A 21,511-nucleotide genomic window follows, 5' to 3' on the forward strand; every position below is an offset into this window, starting at 1 on the left:
CCGACCATCGGCCAGGGCCCTTGGGCAGCTGCTAAGGAGGTGTTCTAGGGTCCCTCTTCCAAAGCACAGGGGACAGGCAGGTGTCTCGCTCTTTCCCCACAGATGGAGGTTTGCTGGGCTTGGCAGAGTGTTGTAAACTGCCTGCACTAGGAATCGGATCCGGTGGAAGTCTGCCTGCATGATGTTTGCCCAGGTGACCTTGCGCTGCAAGGTGCTCTCCCACCTTGTCCATGCTCCCTGCCGCTTAAGGCCTACAGCTCTACTTACTCGCTCCTCCTCCACACCTGCTCGGACCTCTTCCTGGAATAGCAGGTGTCTCTCCTTTCCCTGTGCCCTGCTGACCTGGGCCTTTGGGACGTACCCCAAGCCTGCTCCCCCTGTTGCTAAGACCCCCATCAGTGTTTTCTGCCTTAGGCGTGACTCCGCCACCTCAACTGCCTTCTCAGCCTTCCACTTTCTTCCTGTCCTTACCTCAATACCTGCTGATGCCACCTTGCAGTCTTTAGAATCTCTGTACTGTAGGGCTTCTCGTGTACGAGCCACCTTGAACTCTTCTTTGAGACCACTGAAGGGTAACTGCACGCTGTTGCTTGCCCCATACAAGGCAGCGCTGGTGAGACTCCGGGGAAGTCCCAGCCACTTACGAAGAAAGCCACTGATCTTTCTTTCAAGGGATTCCACAGTAGTTATTGGAACTGTATAGACAAGCAAGGGCCACAGGATTCGGTTTATGTTTATGTTTTTCGAATCCTCCTCTTTGGGAATCCAGACTCCCTCTGCGCACCTCCACTGATCAGCAACTCTCCCTCTCCGCCATATCACCTTTAAGATCTTCCACAGGTGGCGAAGCAGCTCTGGGCAGCGCTTATAGACAAGGTAGGGTACGCCACTGGGACCTGGGGAGGATGCAGAGCGGGCTGCTTTGATGACCTCACACACCGCCTTCAAACTTGGCTCCGTCAACTTGAACTCTACTGATGGTGGGGCAGAGTTGATGAGAGCTTTGTTTGGTCCCAAGTCTTGTTCCCTCAGTGGGTCACTCATGGTCTCATGAAGGAAGTTATTCACCTCCTCTGCTGAGCACTCCAACTGCCCGCTTCGCTTAACTCCAAGCAATTGTTTGGAAAAGCGAAAGGGATCAGCAATAAAAGCTGCACGTTTCCTGGCTATCTCTCTTCCTCGCCCCCTGTGCCATTCTGCTCTACGGAGGGTAATCAGCTTCTTCCGCAAGATGTTATGCAGTTCCTCTAAAGCTTGCTTCTCCTCCGCATCAGCGTTCTTGAACTGCTTCTTAAGGCTCCTGAGCTCCTGACGCAGTTGATGAATCTTCATGGCCCTGCGGTTCATGGTGTAAGGGGTCTTGTTGTAACACTTCTCGATCAGGCCGAACCTTTCTGAGGCGTAGCTGACTATGATGGTGGTCATTGTTTTAAGCCTGCTGTCGGCATCTCTTTTGGCCACAGCTTGTATGATGTTGGAGACATCCTCATCAAACTTCTGCCACTCGCTCTGGCTGCTGGCCACTTAATCCGCTGTTTTGGAACTACACTGCTTGGATTGGAAGAGTCCAGTGCGTGGAGGGACTGGGCTCTGTGGGGTGCCTCCTGGCCGGGCTCCTCCTGCGTCTCACCAGGTTCTCACCAGGTTCAGGACCTGTGCGTTGCACCTTACTCTCCCGCGCCAAACATTTCATTCTAGCCTGATGGACCTTTAGGCCACGCTGGTTCTTACACAGCTTGCCGCAGATACATGTCTTACTCGTAGTCCTTTCCATTGCATTGGTCGTTAACCTTGAGTCCGTACGATTGGAGACCTCATCCTCCCCCCCTCTCAGGATCTCCTGGGGGTATCTTTCTTTAGGGCTTTCCGTAGCTTTTTGGGGTGCTTTCTCACGAAAACTGCAGACCGGGATGCTAGCCCACCCTGCCCCTGGAGCTGTCTTTCCGAGCTGTCATCTGTCTCTCCAGTAGTCACCAAACTTTCTTGGTTGTCACCTAGACTCTTAGATGATGAATGAGATGATCATTGAGAGAATTTCTTATGCCTATGACTGTTGGACACATTTGCCTTTGTGTGGTTCGAGCAAACCGATGCTTAAAATAAAACTTCCTTCTTCCCTCCCCATGTTCTGAACACAATACAAATACACTTTGTAACTTAAGAGGTAGTGTTTTATTTTTTGCCCTAAATATAATAATTTATGTGTGTAATTTCATTATATCTTCTAGTTTTCATAATTTTGATTTTATATACAAACTGTTACTGTCTTCTCTATACTTAACGTTATGCATAATTCAAAGCGCTCTCTTCTGTAATAAATATAATGGTTTGGTTATTAGTCACATATGTATTCCCCCATACTTCATCACAATAACTCAGATAGGGTAGAAACAATGAAAAATATAATATTCTATATCTAGCAAGCAATTAATGAAAATATGATCAATTAAAGTTGCTAACTTTTCAGTTATTCTACTAGGTTTAGTAATCGGAGGGTAAAACCCTCTTCCAAATATTAACTCAAAAAATCTGATGATGACTTATGATTGGACATTAAAAAAAATATTATAATCCCCGCAAATACAAAATGTCTTATTTCCCTTTACCTTGCTCAATAAATCTTCTACTAGAGGTGGGAATCACCATACATCTCACAATACGATATTATCACAATACTTAACGCACGGTACGATATTATTGCAATTTTTAAAAAATATTTTGCGATATTCAGATTCTGTACATAAAGGTAAACTTTATCAATATTCATTTTATCTAATATCAAAGTCTCACACTCAGTCTTTCTCTCATTTCAGTCAGTTTTATTGTTGACAAACTGAACGGTTTGTATTACAGTCTAGTCCAACTTAACTGAATGCAACCATCTGGTACAATTATAGCTATTCTGAACAATGAAATTTCTGAAAACTATGCAGCCCATTCAGCAACTGAAGAATTTGAAAGTAAATTAAAACAAAATATAATTTTACATTAAATAAAAAAGTTTTAAACTTAATTAAAACAAAACACGTCTTAAATTAAAATAAGTAAACTGTCATGTTTATTGCTGCCAAAAAAAAAGTTAAACACATTTGGACAGTGAAGGAATGTAAGGATTCTTGCTCAGAAAAAGGATCAACATGCTCTGAAGTCAGAGCATGTTCCAGTCCACGCAAACTTTTTTTGTAACAAAATATCGATTTCTGCTGTCCCTGTATCGATACATTATTAGCAAACAAAATATCACGATACTACACAGTATCGATTTTTTTCCCCCACCCCTATCTTCTACTACTGTGAATGTTTCTATGAGTGTTCCAGGCCTCCTATACATACAAGTAACAATTATATTACCCTTTATTTCCATTTCTATTTCTATTTCTACTGCCACACACTCTATTAAATCATTAATAGCCACAGACATATATTCAACCTGCTTACATTTCAAATCGCTATCAACAAAAAGTGCCATACCTCCTGCCTTCTTATTAGATCTATTTATATGATATAATTCATACCCATCAATGTGAAAGTCCCAACCCCTTTCCTCATCTATCCATATTTCGGATAGTGCTATAACTTTAAACTTGCCTTTCAGATTATTCAAAAAATCATTGATCAGAACAAAGCTTTTGTAGAGGCTTCTACAGTTGAAATGAATTCATGAAAATTTATCGCCTATGTAAACATTATCCCTAAATAATGTTGACATATATACAGGGTGTAGCATTCCCTGGGTAAAGGCGGTGATATACAGGACAGTCAGTGGTTTTTCCCTTTCCAGTTCTTGTAGCCAACTGATGACTTTCTTTTTGTAGTTGTTTCTGGGGTTTTACCTTGAAGCTTTATAGGTATTGTTGTCACTGAGGAGTTTAGTCATGTTTATTTGCTCTGCTTCTTTTTGTCAGGGATAAAATACAAATATATACTTTTGTGTCCCAGCTGAGTAACAGGAGGACAAGAGTCTGGTGGTGCAGCATAGGAACAAGCCATTTGGACTCAGCTCAGCCACTACAGAGGAAACAATGACTTCAACACAAAAGGTGAGAAAAATATCACAGTTACACTGTTATTGAAACTGTGTGCACAGCTGGTTGGTTTTTAAAAAACAATTAACAGCAGCTTTATCTTTTCCATCCTGGGCTCCTCCATATATACAGAATCTACATTCACAACCAAAAACCACAGAAGTTAGAAGAAAATACAAAGATCATATTTTAACAGCACATATTGAAACAACAATATCATCACTTGAACTCAAAATAATTTATGAAGTAAAAGATTTTCTCCTCTTATATATTTCTTCAATAATGTCATTTTCATTACAACTCCCATTGTAGGACATCATTGTAATGCGATACTATCACCACAAGGTGGTGGTAACACACCAACAATGTGTTTGTTGACATGTTTGATTCCACCAATGGAAGGAGTTTTAGTTTGTTCCATGACTGCATTTCACTCACTGCCTCTGTTTGTATCTGTCACTGCAGGACCAACATGGAGCAAGAAGTCAGCGCTCTCAGGAGGCCGACAAATCTCAAAGAAGAAAGGGAGAGACAACCTACAGCTGTGATGAGTGTGGGAAGGATTTTACCCGGACTGGCAACCTAAAAACACACCAACTCTTCCACAGTGGAGTTAAAGCGTACAGCTGTGAGTTGTGTGGAAAGTCTTTTACCCTGGCTCAAACCTTAAAAACACACCAATTCATCCACAGTGGAGTTAAACCTTACAGCTGTGACTTGTGTGGAAAGTCTTTTACCCAGGCTGGAAACTTAAAAAATCACCAACTCATCCACAGTGGAGTTAAAGCACACAGCTGTGAGTTGTGTGGGAAGGATTTTGCCCGGGCTAGAGGCTTAAAAATACACCAACTTATCCACAGTGGATTTAAAGCACACAGCTGTGAGTTGTGTGGTAAGGCTTTTGCTCAAAATGGCGACTTACAGAGGCATCTAGTTACCCACTCTGGAATTAAGGCGTACAGCTGCGACTTTTGTGGTAAAAGTTTCAGCGACAAACGGTACCGAAATATTCACGTACGGATTCACACTGGAAATGATGTTTCCTGCTGTGATCAGTGTGGGAAACTGTTTACAACAGACACACAGTTAAAAATACACATGTTTAGCCACACTGAGGAGAGACTTTACAAATGTGACCTGTGTGAGAAGACTTTTAAATATCCACATCACCTGAGAAACCACCGACACATCCACACCAGAAAATAACTCTACAAATGCAGTTACTGTCAGGATGTATTGATTTTTTTATCTTGTAATTTTAACCTGATCAAGTCTGATCAGTAAACTTATGGAGTTATACTGAATAAACTTTTTGGAAAAATGAAGTGTCATTTTTGCCCAGTAAGCTGAGTGTTATAATGTAAACAGTAAAATGTAATTGGACGTTGGCAGAGATGCTTTTTATTTTAGGCGACGTTCAGGATAAAAATAAAAAAGCAGAGCGACGCACATGGATCCACTTCCCAGCCCTGTCGTCACTGTGGTGGTGGGAAAGTTTCTCTGTGTCCTTTGTGGAAAAACTTCCAATCATCAATGGGACCTAAAACCACATCAACGTAGACACACTGGAGACAAAATGAACTACTTCCAATAATGTGGGAGAGGCTTCCACACACCAAGTACATTAAAAATACATGAACTCTTCCACAGTGGGGTGAAAAAGCACATCTGTGACCAGTGTGGGTCATCCTTCACCACTGGACATGAGCTTAATGAAAAAGCATAAGTGAATCCACACAGGAGAGACATCATACAAGTGCAGACACTGTGACAAAAGCTTCTCACAATCAGGTCATCGTAACAAACATGAACGTACACACATGGAAGTGAACTTCAGCTGTGACCAGCGTGACAAGAGCTTCAGGAATGTCAGTTCATACTCCGAACACAAACGATCCCATACTGTAAATAAACCTGTTTCAGGCTCAGACTTAAAAACCTTGAGATCAGGCTCCACAGAGTTCAGATGGAATCTCCTGTGTCAGCTGATGTCACACTTGGATCTGATGAGGTAGCTCTGATTTCTGGACCTGCAGTGAATAATTCTGAATGTTACATTTAGGAAGCTGTAGATGCCCTACCTGCATGTATAGATATGTATATCAAGTTTATGTTTTTTCCTTTGAGGGATTTTAATTCTCTAAAATGTTTTCCTTATTATATTTTGATCTTTGTTCCCTTAGGACACAGTAGTGTTTAGTAATTGTACTTGTTACTGTATTATTAAAGTTATAGGTATGTTTTTTTTTTTTTACAAAACTGATATTGTATCAAAATTGCAGATATGGATATATATTTCAATTTCTTTCATTTGAACTTTGTTTACAAAATTAACTTTTTTTATGTATTCATTTAATGTGTTAAATCATTGTGTTAATCAGTTAAATTTCAATCCTTCATTCATATTTAATCTTTTGCTGTGGTAAAATCTTCTCTTAGAAAATTTTCTCCCAAAACTGCAAATAATTTCACAGCAGTTGTTCTTAAAACTTCCAAAACGAACTAAATCTGTCCACCAGCTTTGAAACAACACCTGCTGTGACTTTATGTCCAGAAAGAATAAACTCAAGCTAAACTGGTTTTGGGCTGTACTTCCACGTAATACCAGTTTGTACCAGAAGATGAAGCAGTGAGTCAGTGTAACCTTTATTTAATTGGCAAATTGGCAAAGACCACTGATAGGTTTGTAGCTTGAACCTATCCGCTGGAACGTTGAGGACAATATAATTACATTCTTTCAATCTACAACTGATTATACACCTCTAAGCATATATGGTTAAATATTTCTAAGCATAAATGGCAATGAACAATACAAAACCTAACATCCACATTCATATTCACAGTGGCAGCAAAGAAATGGTGAAAGTTCAAAAATTCCAATTCTTTTAAACCTCTATTTTTGGCTCCTCCTTTCACTTTAGTGTGTTTACTGTGTTCTTGAAGTCCACATGTTGTTTCTAATGAATTCATTTAGATCCACATGTTCTGCAGCTGTTTTCTTGTTGATTTGAAGTTTGTATTATGAAATCGTGATTTGATCCTATATTTGATGAACTGTGAAAAATAAAGAAATGGTCTCACAACAAGTAGTTCGAGCCCTGATTTCAGATTCAAAGTAATTTAACTGTTTTCAGTGGTACATGTGGAGGTTTATCACTGGAGGAACCTTGGCTGTTCTCCACTAACATTGAACAGGGTTCCTGCAGCTCATTAAAAACTCTGAAATGATCTTCAAGGACAAAGATATTTGATTTTTCTTAAAAATAAGATGTGGGCATGAGTTTTCAAAGAGTGTGTTTAAGATTCATTGTAATGAACATCTCACACAAAGCAGATGTTCCTGCATTGCAACAGCGGTTTGCAGATGTGTTCTCCCCCCTGCCCGTCTGCATGACTCTCATGCAGCACCACTTTGAAACGCAGCCTGGCGTGAAAGTCTGTTCATGACCTAACATGTTGCCTGAGCACAAGAGACCAATTGTACAAAAGGAATTGGCTGAAATGGTGAAAATGCTATTATCATAGGATGAAATGAGGATTTGTTCCTCAGTGTTTGGTCTCCTGTGCTTACCTTTTCTCCAGGTGATTTGTCGCAGCTGTTGAGAGGGGCCGGTTGTCTTTAAGGTGCTTCCAGGTAATTAAGAAGTGAGCGCACGGTTTTATACGGTTCTGTGATGATCATCACAAAGTCAAAAAGGTCTCATGGTTTGATGCCTATCCCATGCCCCAGGTTGACCTGGACTGGTTAAGCACTGCTTATCTTTTTATCATGCTGGATTTAACCAACGCCTACAGGCAGATTCCCTTGTCTGCAGAGTCCAAAGACAAAAAAGACCTTCTCCACTCTGTATGGTTCATACCATTCGTCACTCTTCTGTTTGGCTTGTTTTTTTTTCCCAACTTTGTTTTATTAATTTCAACAATGACATACAAAGTTAGCAACAGCTAAGTCAATCTTGATTTCAGAACAGTGGTATGTCCATTATACCATCCAACCTCCCAACCCAAATTCTCCCCCTACCAGATCCACAATAGACAAAACACCGCAGAGAACCAGTCTCTGCCCACACACACGCCCACGCACACACGCACACGCACACGCACACACAAAAATAAATTAAAAAAAATAAAAAACAACACCTCAGGACCCATACACATAACAAGCATAACCCCCAAAAAACAACAACAACCACAGCTCCTCCCCCCCCGTAGCCAACCAAACAAACAAAAACAAACAAAACAAAAACAGAGAAAACAATAGCAGAGAAAGGACCAAACAGAACAAAAGGAAAAACAAATAGATAAGGTATAAATAAGATTTAAAAAAAAATAAACATTATAATGTAGCTTCGCTCAGTTCACTTCAGACTCAGGAAGTAAAGTAATGGTGTCGACCAGCAAGAGAAATGATTTCCAGATTTTGTTAAATTCCCTAATAGAGCCTTTTAGAGAGAATCTAAGTTTTTCCAGCTTTAAGTTAAAGAGTACATCTCTCACCCAATGATCATGAGTTGGGGGGTGGGGAAGCTTCAACTTCAACAGAATAAGCCTCCGGGCCAGTAAAGTGGTAAATGCTAGGGCCTGTTTGAGGGGACCAGATAAGTTCAAGTCGGGAGGAATGCCAAAAATTGCAGAGAGTGGGTTAGGAAGGACAGTCTGGCCATATGCTTGGCTAAGTGTGTCGAATATATTCCTCCAAAATTTACTCAGTTTCGAACAAGACCAAAACATGTGGACATGGTTGGCAGGCGATAGTCCACATCTGCTACAGGCATCACTGATGGTTGGATAGATTTTAGATAATTTTGCGTTTGTATAGTATACTTTATAGACCACCTTGCACTGAATCAAAGCATGACGAGCACAAATTGAAGACGAGTGAATCAATTTCAAAGCACAATCCCACTGCTGTTCTGGCAGGGTTGTCTGAAGCTCTTCCTCCCATCTCAGCTTAATATGAGAAATGGATTTGGGGACCAAAGCACCTAGTATTTTATACAAGGCTGATATCAGTCTGTTTTGATGAGGGTTCGTCTGCAGGATGATATCCAGATTTGTTTCTGGAGGCCGATTGGGAAAGTGAGGGAACTGCGTTTTTACAAAATTTCTAGCCTGAAGATAGCGAAAAAAGTTGGAATTAGGCAGGTCGTATTTAGACGATAGGTCAGCAAATGATAGAAGGGTGTCCTGACTGTACAAGTCCTTAACAGTCCTAAGTCCGTTATCTTTCCAACTACTAAAGGCCGCATCAGCGTTTGAAGGTGCAAAATTGCAATTTTTTGATAAAGGTGTTAGCAAAGACGGTCCAAGTAGCCCGAAGTATTTTCTGAACTGTCGCCAAATAGTTACTGTTTCCTTAGCTATTGGATTATCCCCAACAAAGGTTGGAGAAAAAGGGAGTGGTGAGCTGAGTATTGATGATAATGAGTAACAGCTAGATGCAGTTTCCATTTGTACCCAGGCTGTTACAGGGGGGTCATTATGAACCCATTGTAAAAGTTTTTGTATGTTAGCTGCCCAATAGTAGTGTCTAAAATTGGGCAGACCAAGACCACCATCACTTTTAGAGGACTGAAGAATAGACTTGCGAATTCTAGCTTGTTTCCCTCTGTGACAAAGTGGGTGAGAAGACCATTTGTCTACATTCTTAGTTAACATTCTTGTTTTGATTTAACCATATTTCACATGTAATCTGCAATAGGCAAACATCTACTATCCCGGGTTTGTTTATGTTCTGCACTTTTACAGATTATATAATATAACATCTTGGTTTAAATCAATTCATGCAAGTTTGTTAAGTTAACATGTTATTTATTTCAACTGTTAATTTGTATTGTTTGAACTTACCTTTACCTACCTGTCTTCCAGAAGCAAAAGGAGGAAATGTAGTTCTACTTCCTGCTTTATACCTTCTGGGTTCATCTGAGGTCACAGGAAGAGACCAAGTGCAGGAGGGGAAGAATTCTTATAATTTAATAAAGTTGATTTTAAAGGGTTTATAAAGAAATAGATTTAATGTTGTGATATGTATTGATTACACCAGAGTTTATGTTGCCAGTCAAGAGGAGTAGTAGAGGATGAATATAATCATGTTCATCTCACCTACCTACTGAATGGAATAGTCCAGAGGAGAAAGTGTTTGATTAAGGGGACTATTTAAGCAGACGAACTCAGGTGTTTCAGAAGAAGGGTTCAGGTCAGTGTAGCTGTGTGCAGTTTGACCTTAATTTCCGTTGATTTAAGTTCAGTTATGTTTATTTGAATTGAGTTTATTATAGAGTTGAGTTTCTTATTTGTTTCTTTGTAAATATTCTTGGGCCACAGAATGGTGAATAAATCACTTGCTACACTGGACAGCATCAGTCTCCTGCACTTCTTTGACCGCTTAAGTCGAGTCCTACCACACCCTCCCCATATGAAATGTGACAGAATCTTTTCTAACTTGTCAAAAAAATGCCTTGGTAAGAAAAATCGGGACATGTTGAAAAAGATACAAGAATTTTGGGAGGACACTCATCTTTATCAGGTTAACTCTCCCTGCCACTGACAATGGTAGAGAAGTCCAACGGTCACAATCTTTCCCAACATTTTCTAGTAGGGATAGAAAATTCTCCCTCATCATTTTATGTATAGAAGAGGAAATAAAAAACCCCAAATATCTAAATCCGGTTTCTGCCCACTTAAAAGGCACTATTGAGTGGGGAAGAGCTCTGGCCAGGGAATTGAGGGGTTGCAACTCGCTTTTTTGATAATTGACCTTATATCCTGACAGTGTACCATATTGGTCCAGTATGTCAAAAAGCACCGGGAATGAGTTTAGAGGGTCAGAAATGTACAGGAGCAAGTCATCTGCATAAAGGGAGAGTTTGTGAGTCACACCGAACCTTGTAATGCCTTTAAATCTATCCTCTGAACGCAGCCATATTGCAAGAGGCTCGATAGCAATGGCGAATAGGAGGGGTGAGAGAGGGCACCCTTGCCTAGTGCCCCTCTCAAGTGGAAAAGGCAAAGACAAGTTGTTGTTAGTACGAATACAGGTGGATGGCGAGGAATATAGTAGCTTAACCCAGAGAATAAAGTCAGCCCCCAAGCCAAACCTATCCATCACCTCATAGAGAAAGCTCCACTCGACGCGGTCGAAAGCTTTCTCCGCGTCAAGAGATACCACAACCTCTGGAATTGAGTTGCACGATGTATGGATAATATTCAAGAGGCGTCTTGAATTGTCATATGAGTGCCTGCCGGCCATAAATCCCGTCTGGTCAGAGGCGATAATTTGTGACAGAACACGTTGTAGCCTAAGTGCAAGGATTTTAGATAGTATTTTAAAATCAATATTTAAAAGAGAAATTGGTCTGTAACTGCTGCACCACAGAGGATCCTTATCCTTTTTCAAGATTAAACAAATAGTAGCTTCGGACAAAGTCTTGGGTAATTGACATTTTGAAAAGGCTTCATTATACATATCTTTCAACAACGGTGCCATAAGATCAGAATTGACTTTATAGTATTCTGCAGAGTAACCGTCAGGGCCCGGCGATTTACCTGTGTTTAAGGATTTAATGGCTTCTTGTACCTCTACTACAGTAATAGGTCCCCCTAATCCCTTCGTCAGATCTCTATCTATTCTTGGAAAATGTATATTTTGGAGAGTTTCTTCTGATAGAGGGGGAGAGCTTGAAGTGTACAGATTGGAATAGAAACTCACAAATACTTCATTAATTCCCTCTGGGTCCGGTATTATGTCACCAGCAGCAGACTTGACCTTTGGGATTAGCTTGGAGGTTGCTTCGGCACGGGCTTGATAAGCCAGAAGTTTCCCTGCCTTGTCGCCCGATTCAAAAAAGCGTTGCTTAGTCTTAATTAATTGAACCATAGCTGTTGCGGTGGTGGTTAAATTGAGGCTGGCTTGAACTTTCACACGTTCTGTATAGAGGTTAGGATCTGGGTTTGATGCATATCTGCCATCTAGATCTTTGATCTTATTCAATAAACTGGACGTGTAAGTTAACTCTTTCTTCTTTAAATTTGACACAAATCCTATAAGCTGGCCTCTCATGTAGGCTTTCGACGTTTCCCATAATACACCTCTTGACACTTTAGTAGAATCGTTCAACTCAAGGAAAAGTGAGAACTGTGATCTCAAAAAATGTGTGTAGTCATCCCTTATCAACAGGCTAGAGTTAAATCTCCAATGTTTAATGGGTCGAGACGGGGTGGCTAATACCACATCAAAAGAAACTGGTGAGTGATCTGAAATGGCGATAGCATGATACTGACAATGGCTAATTTTACAGAGAAACCTAATATCAACAAGAAAAAAGTCTATACGTGTATATGTACGGTGGGGATGAGAGAAAAAGGAAAATGCCTTAGTAGTGGGATTCGTATGTCGCCATGGATCCACAATCCCCAGCTGAGTTTTGAAAAATTCTAGGGTTTTAGCAGATTTATTCAGGGAACAGGCCTTAGTTGACGATCTATCCAGCAGAGTGTCCTGAACCAAGTTAAAGTCACCTCCAATAATAAGATGATAGTTTTCCAAATTTGGAAGTGAAGAGAAAAGTTTAGCTATAAAAGAGTCGTCGTCCCAGTTCGGCCCGTACACGCTAGCCAGTATCACAAGTGAGCCCTGCAAGTTTCCTGAAACAAATGTGAAACGGCCATCTGGATCAGCAATAACTTTATGTTGCTCAAACAGAATATTATTACGAATAAGTATGGCTGTCCCTCTAGCCTTGGCGTTAAATTTGGAATGATATATATTGCCGATCCAGTTTCTCTTGAGTCGCCTCACTTCTTTGTTGCAGAGATGTGTCTCTTGAAGAAAAAACACATCTCCTTTAAGCTGCTGTAAATGCGCCATAACTTTGTTAACTTTGGTTGCTTTCCTCACCCCTCTCACATTCCAGGAGACAATTCTAAGACCATTGATTGTGCTCAACATACCTTACTGTATTCAGACAGGTCTTTGATTTGACAAGTTGACAGTGGCCAGGGGAAAACTGGTGTCTGTATTTGAGGTAGTAGACTGTGAACAGAACAGGGGGAAAAAAACAGAAAAAAAAAAAGATAAAAAATAAAATAAAATAAGTAAAACACAACAACAACAACAACAACAGAAAAAACATAAAACAAGGCAATACATACATGCAGATCGAACAACATAAATGACATAAACATAAGCAACACTGTTTGGCTTGTTTGAAGCCGCGGCCATTTTTCAGCACGTGCTGGAGCGATAGCAGTGGTTGGTCACGGTCCTGGAGTCCGTGAGGCAGGCAGGGCTGATGGCAAACCCAAAGAAGTGTGTGGTTGGATGGAGGGAGGTACAGTATGATAAAATTGGCACAGAGCTTCCCCCATGTATTACGAAAGATTCACATCAAACTTATCCCATTCTTGGTTACTTTAATGAACATTTTTTATTGTCACAGTTTGATACTGATGATTTCTTGTGAACACTCCTTCAGTTTGAACCCAGTGACAGTATCAAGTTATTATGTTTATTTTCATGTCAGTGTTTTCATTTCCAACCTTAAAGTATCTCCACGTGATGTTCCTCTTTCATATTTTCTTCCGCCAAAATAACTGTTCCAATTCAAGATCTGCATCCTTGAAGACCCAATTTGAAGGCTGATTACGTCACGGCAACATAATGAAGCCTGTCCCAATTCCAAATGCAGCCGAAAATGCGCCCTTCTTTTCCCCGGATTTGAAGAATGGGTCCGGTGTATCATTTGTGGCCCAACATATCCCAGAATTCATGGCGCAGTGGCTGTGGCCAATTTTTTCTAATAAAAGCGGCGGATGGCAGAAGTGGGGTGAAGAAACTTTTCAAAAAAATTATTAAATATTATGTCACTTATTTATGTGCAAATGTTAAATATGGAAGAACATTACATCATTACTGTTGGCCAGTGATGGCCAAATAAAGCTTTCTATCTGGAGACCAAAAATATGAAGCGCAGCTTGAATTTTCAAATGAAAGTGTACTGCTTCATTATGACTGCCCACTCTACAGAGTGAAGTTCACAATTTTGTTTGACATTGGCCCACTGTTGTGTTGCTTTGAACAGATTTGAAAATTGTTATGTTTATTTTTGAAATAATTTTTATCAATACTTTCCTTTTTAAACATTTACCATGGTGTGGTCGTTCTTTGCTTGTGACTTCTTGGTGTTGGCAAATGCAATAGATGAATAATACATTTAATTTACATATAATAATGTACAACACACTGTGACGTGCTCGCACTTCTCCGTTGGTGTATGGGGCCCGCCCCTTGCTAGCCACGCTGCATGGTGGGCCACGCCTCCCCAACTTGCCTTGAGTGTGGCATTCCTATGCCTTTGGAGGATGGGCACAAGCACTGAGTGCTGTGTCTAAGTCCTGGGCATGCTTTGCTGACTAGAGAAGCCCCTGCCTCGTGCATGAATTGTTTGATTCTGCCCGAATGGACTAGGGAAGCTCGTGCTAGGTTTTTTTCTGTCAAGCGACCCGCACCTCCCTCATCTCAGGAATCTCAGGCGAAAGTGAGGAAAATAGCTGCTGCTGACATAGAATCTAGTCCCGCAGCTCCATGGGCCAGGTCCCCTTCCTCATTTGTCGAACTGCTGGGCCCCTCCCATGCCTTTCCCTCCTGTGGCCCAGCCCCTGAGCCTGTGCTGTTGGATGTGGACTATGGTGTCGGCGTCTTCTCGGTTTGACTACGCTTCACGGCCTCAGCGCTACTTATCTCAGGTGCCGCTGCTGCCTGATTTTCAGGACCTGGTGTGCAAACAGTTTGAGGCCCTGCACCGTTGGTCCCCTGCCTGTAAGCGCTTTTCGGCCATGCATGGCCGGGAGCGCATTGACGGCCGGCCCCTTCCCCCGGTTGATCCGTCCCTGGCCCCCCTGGTTGCCCTTTGGGCTCCATCCTGGGGCGGGCTGCGTGCCCTAATAGGGATGTGAAAACCATGGACGGGCTCTTGGCTCGGCTACATAGCTGTATGGCGACCCAGGCCTGCCTGTCTAATTCATCGGCAATATTGTCACTTCATCTTCGGCATTTGGCCCGTCGGTTGCAGGCTACCTCGGGTGATCTGGAGGGCATGGGTGAGTTGCTGTCCACGTCCTCTCTCCTAGCCTCGCTCATGAAACATCAGGCTATTGCCATGAGCTCTTCCTTGGCTATTGCCACAGGCTTCACCACCTCTGGCTGTCTCAGTCCCGGCTCCGTTCGGGTGACCAGGATTGCCTCATGAGGCTCCCGGTCGACCCTGCGGCCATGTTTGGCCCCGGTGCGGCTCAGCTCCTCCAGCAGGCTACGGAGACTCGCCGTGCTTGCGCAAGCGTCCTGCCAGGGTGGGGTGGGCTCGTGCTTCTGTGCCTCCGCCTGCCCCTGCTGCTCCTACTTGGGGTCCTGAAGATCTCTGGACCCAGCTGGAGGCCTTTTGTAGGCGCAGCGGCCACGCTCAGGCTCGGTGAGGGGGCCGGGGTGCCAAGGGACAGTCATTCTCCAGCCGTCCCCCTCCTTCCTGACGTCTCCCTGGGCCAGGCCGCCCTGCCCGCCTCCCTGGCTACAGAACAGCGCAGGGTTGCCTGGTCGGCCCTGGGGGCGGACCCTTGGGTGGTATCTACCATGGCCCAGGGTTATCGCCTTTAGTTTTGCCGCAGACCTCCCCTGACTTCCACTCCGACCTTCACCTGCGTGGCCGACCCGGGTCAGGGTCGGGTGCCGGTAGGAACTGGCGTCCCTTCTATCGAAGGGCGCCATACGGGAGGTGGACGCCAGGGACCGCCGGGTGGGGTTCTTCTCCCGTTACTTTTTGGTCCCAAAGCGGGATGGGGGTCTCCGTCCTATTCTGGACCTCAGGGGCCTCAATCGCTATCTCCGGCCCCTGAAGTGCCAAATGCCCACGGTCCCCAGGGTGCGTCAGGCCATTGTTGCGGGGGACTGGTTCGCCACCATCGACCTGAAGGACGCCTACTTCCAGATCCCTTTCTGGCAGGGTCACTGGCAGTTTCCTCACAGCTGTCCTGTGCCAGAAGTTCTGTTGACCCACTGAAAGAGGCATCATTTAAGAAACACCAGGAACACTTAAGCTCATCACATTGATCAAGCAGGACTCATGCTCTTCACCAGCAGCTCCCTCACAGGGAAATCTTCAGCACTCCTCTGTAGGCCCGCCCCAGAAGATGGATAAACCCAGCATTTCATGAACACTGTGATGGAGACCTTTGGTTTGTGTAATGTTATAAATACTCGGATACTCCCCAAACTCCTCAAGCGTGCTCTTCATGGTAAATGGCCTGCATTTGTATAGCGCTTTTCTAGTCCCTAAGGACCCGAAAGCGCTTCACACTACATTCAGTCATTCACCCATTCACACACACATTCACATACTGGTGATGGCAAGCTACATTGTAGCCACAGCCCACTGACAGAGGCGAGGCTGCCGGACACTGGCGCCACCGGGCCCTCTGACCACCACCAGTAGGCAAACATGGGGTTAGTATCTTGCCCAAGGATATTTGGCATGCAGTCAGGAGGCAGCCTGGGATCGAACCACCGACCTTCTGATTAGTGGCTGATCTGCTCTGCCACCTGAGCTACAGCCACCCATGCAGCTGAGTACATCAAGTGTTTAGAACGGAAGCATGCAGGTCTGAGATCAGCAGCTTTCTGAAACACCAAACTGAGGTCCTGTTAATGCTGATATATAGTGACACAGTTACATGAGTGATTAATCCTTTTGGTTTTTTGCCTTTAACTTTATCAATAAAACAGCTGCAGCTTTCACTACAGCACATGTAGTACTGACCAGATTCAGTTCAGAACTGAAGAAGCTTCTCGGACGAGAGGTGAAACGTCTTCAAGTAACTTAAAGAAGTCCAGACGCTTTTCTTTGCAAGCTCCTTTGACTCCTTCTAGCAAGGAAATATAGGTGCAGCAGTCAGAGTATTGCTGAAAGGGATCTCCTGAGAAATCTTCAGAGGCCCAGTGAGGAGCGAGAACCATTCCAGGCATAGCTGACAGCCCAGGCAGTGGTTGAGGTCAAAGGTCGAGCTGGTTGGGGCCCATCATGAGATCAGATTTTGGAGCCACAGCAAGGACCACAAATCTGCGTTAGAATGAGAGCTGTGCCAAGGGGGATTTCCAGAGGCCAACAGAGGAGATTGTGGACAATGGACGGGCACCTGAAGGATGAGGGGAGCGTGCCAAGCTCCATCGACAACGGAGAGGGAGTCTAAGGATGGCATCATGATTCTGTGAAAGCACAGGAACCAGAAGCTATGGTGATGATGACAGCAGTTTCCTATGAACATCACCTAATGCTGTGTCACTATGCTGTGCATACAATGGCATACTGAAGACTGCTGGGATCATAACAGCAGTAAGATAACTGGACCCAGCACCCTTTCCACAGAGGGGTTTTTCTGCAGAGGATGGACAGCAGAAGAGTCACAAGTATTCCTATCGCAGGACGAAGGCCTAAAGTGAGGTGATGGGGGTTGATAGAGGCCATTTCAAGTGCTTCTGACCACTCCAACTGCCTGAAAAATAGTGGAGAGACCCTCCTGGATACATCAGAGGCACTGCAAAAAGGTTGAGGTCCCAGAGGATTCCACTTCCTCCACAGAAATCAACTAGTATCAGAATCAGAATCAGATGTTACGTTTCGGTGTTGTCAGTGTTTTGTTTTTGCGTGACTGTCATGTGTTTCCTGTTTTATTTTGAAGGTCTGTTGTTATCTTAGTGTGTTCAGTTTACATTTTCCCTGTCTCGTCAGGTCTAATTTGCCCCAGCTGTGTTTCCCTCCTGTGGTCCATTCCCTGATTGCTCCTTCTATGTATTTAAGCCTTGTGTTTCAGTATGTCATGGTCGCGATCTTCCCCCCCGTTGTAAATAGTTTGACGTTTTGTGTTTTGATGTAAATAAATTCGTTTTGAGACACTTTTTGGGATTTTGGTGGAGAGCCTTAGTGTTTTTCTTCGTAGTTTTATTTTCCTTTATTTTTATTTTCCTACGTTGCACCCCGGTTGCCTAGGCCGGGGTGTAACATATGGGGGCTCGTCCGGGATCGCTGGAGGGTCCGTTGGAGGGACCGCTTCAGCCTTCGTTTGTCTTCGCTGGAGGGTCCGAGGCACCGCTCCAGCCTTCGTTTGTCTTCGCTGGAGGGTCCGAGGCACCGCTCCAGCCTTTGTCTGCCTTCGCTGGAGGGTCCGAGGCACCGCTTCAGCCTTCGTTTGTCTTCGCTGGAGGGTCCGAGGCACCGCTCCAGCCTTCGTCTGCCTTCGCTGGAGGGTCCGAGGCACCGCTTCAGCTGTCTGTCTTCGCTGGAGGGCCCGGGGACCGCTCCAGCCTTCATCCGCCTTCGTTGGAGGGTCCGTGGGACCACTCCAGCCTTCGTCGTCTGCTGGAGGGTCAGGGGGACCGCTCCAGCCTCCATCAGTTTCATCTGCCTCCGCTGGAGGGTCCGTGGGACCGCTTCAGTCTTCATTTGCCTTCGCTGGAGGATCCGAGGGACTGCTCCAGCCTTCTGCAGCTGGTGGGCTGCGTGTCCGTGTGTGCAGCTGGTGGGCTGCGTGTCCGTGTGTGCAGCTGGTGGGCTGCGTGTCCGTGTGTGCAGCTGGTGGGCTGCGTGTCCGTGTGTGCAGCTGGTGGGCTGCTCATCCGCCTTCGCTGGAGCGTCCGAGGGACTGCTCCAGCCTTCATCCGCCTTCGCTGGAGGGTCCGTGGGACCGCTCCAGCCTTCGTCGTCTGCTGGAGGGTCAGTGGGACCGCTCCAGCCTTCATCAGCTTCGTCTGCCTTCGCTGAGGGAAGGGTCCGTGGGACCGCTCCAGCCTTCATCCGTCTTCGCTGGAGGGTCCGGGGGACCGCTCCAGCCTTCGTCGTCTGCTGGAGGGTCCGGGGGACCGCTCCAGCCTCCACCAGCCTTCATCCGCTTTTGATCAAACATTTCACTTGGGGTTACATGTTTGATTTTTGGGTGGGGGGAAATGTTACGTTTCGGTGTTGTCAGTGTTTTGTTTTTGCGTGACTGTCATGTGTTTCCTGTTTTATTTTGAAGGTCTGTTGTTATCTTAGTGTGTTCAGTTTACATTTTCCCTGTCTCGTCAGGTCTAATTTGCCCCAGCTGTGTTTCCCTCCTGTGGTCCATTCCCTGATTGCTCCTTCTATGTATTTAAGCCTTGTGTTTCAGTATGTCATGGTCGCGATCTTCCCCCCCCGTTGTAAATAGTTTGACGTTTTGTGTTTTGATGTAAATAAATTCGTTTTGAGACACTTTTTGGGATTTTGGTGGAGAGCCTTAGTGTTTTTCTTCGTAGTTTTATTTTCCTTTATTTTTATTTTCCTACGTTGCACCCCGGTTGCCTAGGCCGGGGTGTAACACAGAATACTTCATTAATCCCGAGGGAAATTAGGGTTACAGCAGGCAGCACACTAATGGCGCATGCGCACTTACAAAGGAACCTTCTGACCAACTTTACACAAACATCACATTGGGGAGACATGTCAGAAAGGTAGGCTGATAGGAAAAAACAACGAAAATACACTACATGAGGTAAGAGGAGGAGAAAAAAAACTCCACTCAGACTGAGCTCCTAATGGGAGAACAGTTTGATAACAGAAAAAACACCTCAGCACAAAAGCACATGACTATCAATACACCATAGAAACACAAGACAAGCAACAGGGGCGGGTAAGGGTAAGAGAGAGCCGGTGTAGACAGCACATCCGGTCCTGCAGCATATCTGCGCTGGTCCAGTTGACTGCCATCTTCCCCGGTAGGGCACAAGCATCGAAGGCGTTGGAAAGGGAGGGGGGATGAGTGAGTGCTTATCAGTGTAAGTGTATGTGTTTGCATGTCCATAGTTTAGCTGAGACAGTGTCCTTCGGCCTATCAGGCTAAGTAAACAGTCCTCCAGCCAATCCAGGTGTCCTTGCATGGGACGGGAAGAATAGCCGTAACACAGTCATTATCAGGGAGTGATTGTTCGGCTCCAGCCTTGGGCCTGCAGCTGGCGCCGTTATGTGGGTCCGCAATCTCAATGTTGATTTTGTAAATTTCCATGCGAGCAGCCCAGGAGAATTTTCAGGCTGCCCTAACATTCCGACACTGGTCTCTCGATCTCCCGTTGGAGAGCCGCGAGCCTCCCCATGATGGTATCAAACTTCTGTACCATGGTGTTGTCATTCTTTTGATTCTGAGACCTCACAGCTGCAGTGATCCATTCCGCGATGTCTTCCAACTGTCGCTCAAGGGTCCCATTTTGAGCAGGCCTCTCTCTGATGTATCCCCCCATACGCTCAATGTTGTTGCTTTGAGCCTTCACAGCCGATGCAAATGTCTCCAAGGTGTTGACCATATTACGTTCGTTGTGAGGGGTCGCGCCTCGTCCCATCGCTTCGATTCCAGCGGGCAGCCTTGGGGGGGTTTGAACAGCCGGTTCCGCTCTCTTATTTCTCTGATAAACCAGGGCTAAGCCAACTCCGATCAGCATGAACCCTGTTATCACGGTTCCGAATAGATAGATATCTTCAGCGTCCTCGATCAACAGTCCCGCCAGGCACATGACCCTCCAGTTCTGCCACCCGTGCATCGTGTATCCGGCAGGGAAAGTCCCTCCAGGGCACTCAGGCTCTCCCAAGCCCAGACTTCTCGTTAAGAAAAGGGTGCCAATAGCATTCAGAGACCAGTTGATCAAATCCATAATTCTTTTAGGTTTTAGAGAACGACCGTGTGAGTCTATTCCAGGGAAAGTAATTCAAACGAGACAAGACAAGGACATAGAGGCTAAGCAGGAAAGATAAGGGTGAGGAGGAGAGGAGAAAAGTGCGACCGCCTTCGCTGAGAGCCAAGAGATTAGATAGTAGAGGAAAGTTTCACCCTCACTTGGTTGCTTCAGTGGCGAGGGGGAAGTGCTGATTGGGCGCCCGTAGGGAATTGCTCGCACTTCAATCTCCAGCCATTGGCCAACTTTAGAGTAACCAGGTAGTAGGTTGTGACAGACCCCTACGTAGCCATGGGAAGGTGGACCCTCCTGGTTACCTTGACTACGACACTCACCTTTACAGGACAGAGACAGAATCGGCAAATACAGACTATTATGTCTGTTCCCATATGCCCAGCATGTCAACACACCCCACACTATATGTGTTCCTGGACCAACTCCCAGGGAAGAACCACTCCATGATACTAGCAGAGGAAGGGGGACTTTGCGTCCTCTTCAACAACACCTGCTGCACTTACATACCAGACGATGTACATTCATCAAACATGACTGACGCCCTGAATGCTTTGAGACAGATCCAGCAGGCCCAAAATCAGGGCTATGTAAGTGATACAAGTGACTGGTTTTCTTGGCTTTACACTGGCTCCTGGTTACAGGTGCTAAAAGGACGACTCATCGGAGTTGGGATATTTTTACTTTTATTTTATGTCTTTGTAACGTGTATATTGCCATGTCTAAAACTCATGATTAACCGCATAATATT

At 44.6% G+C, this 21,511-nt stretch overlaps 2 protein-coding genes and 1 pseudogene across 3 annotated transcripts in view; 1 reads left to right on the forward strand and 2 right to left on the reverse strand.

Moving 5' to 3' along the window:
- The window catches only part of LOC147334053 (uncharacterized), a 135,241-nt gene extending 128,143 nt beyond the window's left edge, over positions 1-7,098 (forward strand). Inside the window, exon 5 of the mRNA XM_086286487.1 lies at positions 4,645-7,098. Coding sequence (XP_086142613.1) covers positions 4,645-5,231 — 587 coding nt within the window. The 3' untranslated portion in view covers positions 5,232-7,098. The remainder of the gene's footprint in view (positions 1-4,644) is intronic.
- Positions 1-21,511, reverse strand: part of LOC147334057 (uncharacterized) — a 55,211-nt pseudogene that overhangs the window by 18,754 nt on the left and 14,946 nt on the right. The window lies entirely within an intron of this gene.
- Positions 20,119-20,727, reverse strand: LOC147334058 (uncharacterized). The gene has a single exon (XM_086286747.1). The coding sequence runs from the start codon at positions 20,725-20,727 to the stop codon at positions 20,119-20,121; it is 609 nt and encodes a 202-aa protein (XP_086142873.1).

The sequence above is a fragment of the Aulonocara sp. 'chitande type north' Nkhata Bay genome, linkage group LG3, assembly GCF_057382095.1.
Source record: "Aulonocara sp. 'chitande type north' Nkhata Bay isolate Kocher_YH1m ecotype deep benthic linkage group LG3, A_spYH_male_GT1.1, whole genome shotgun sequence".
NCBI classification, from domain to species: Eukaryota; Metazoa; Chordata; class Actinopteri; order Cichliformes; family Cichlidae; genus Aulonocara; species Aulonocara sp. 'chitande type north' Nkhata Bay.

What these genes read in the sequence shown, in the direction of transcription:
- LOC147334058 (XM_086286747.1), bottom strand. Translation starts at nt 20,727, where the DNA reads ATGGATTTGATCAACTGGTCTCTGAATGCTATTGGCACCCTTTTCTTA.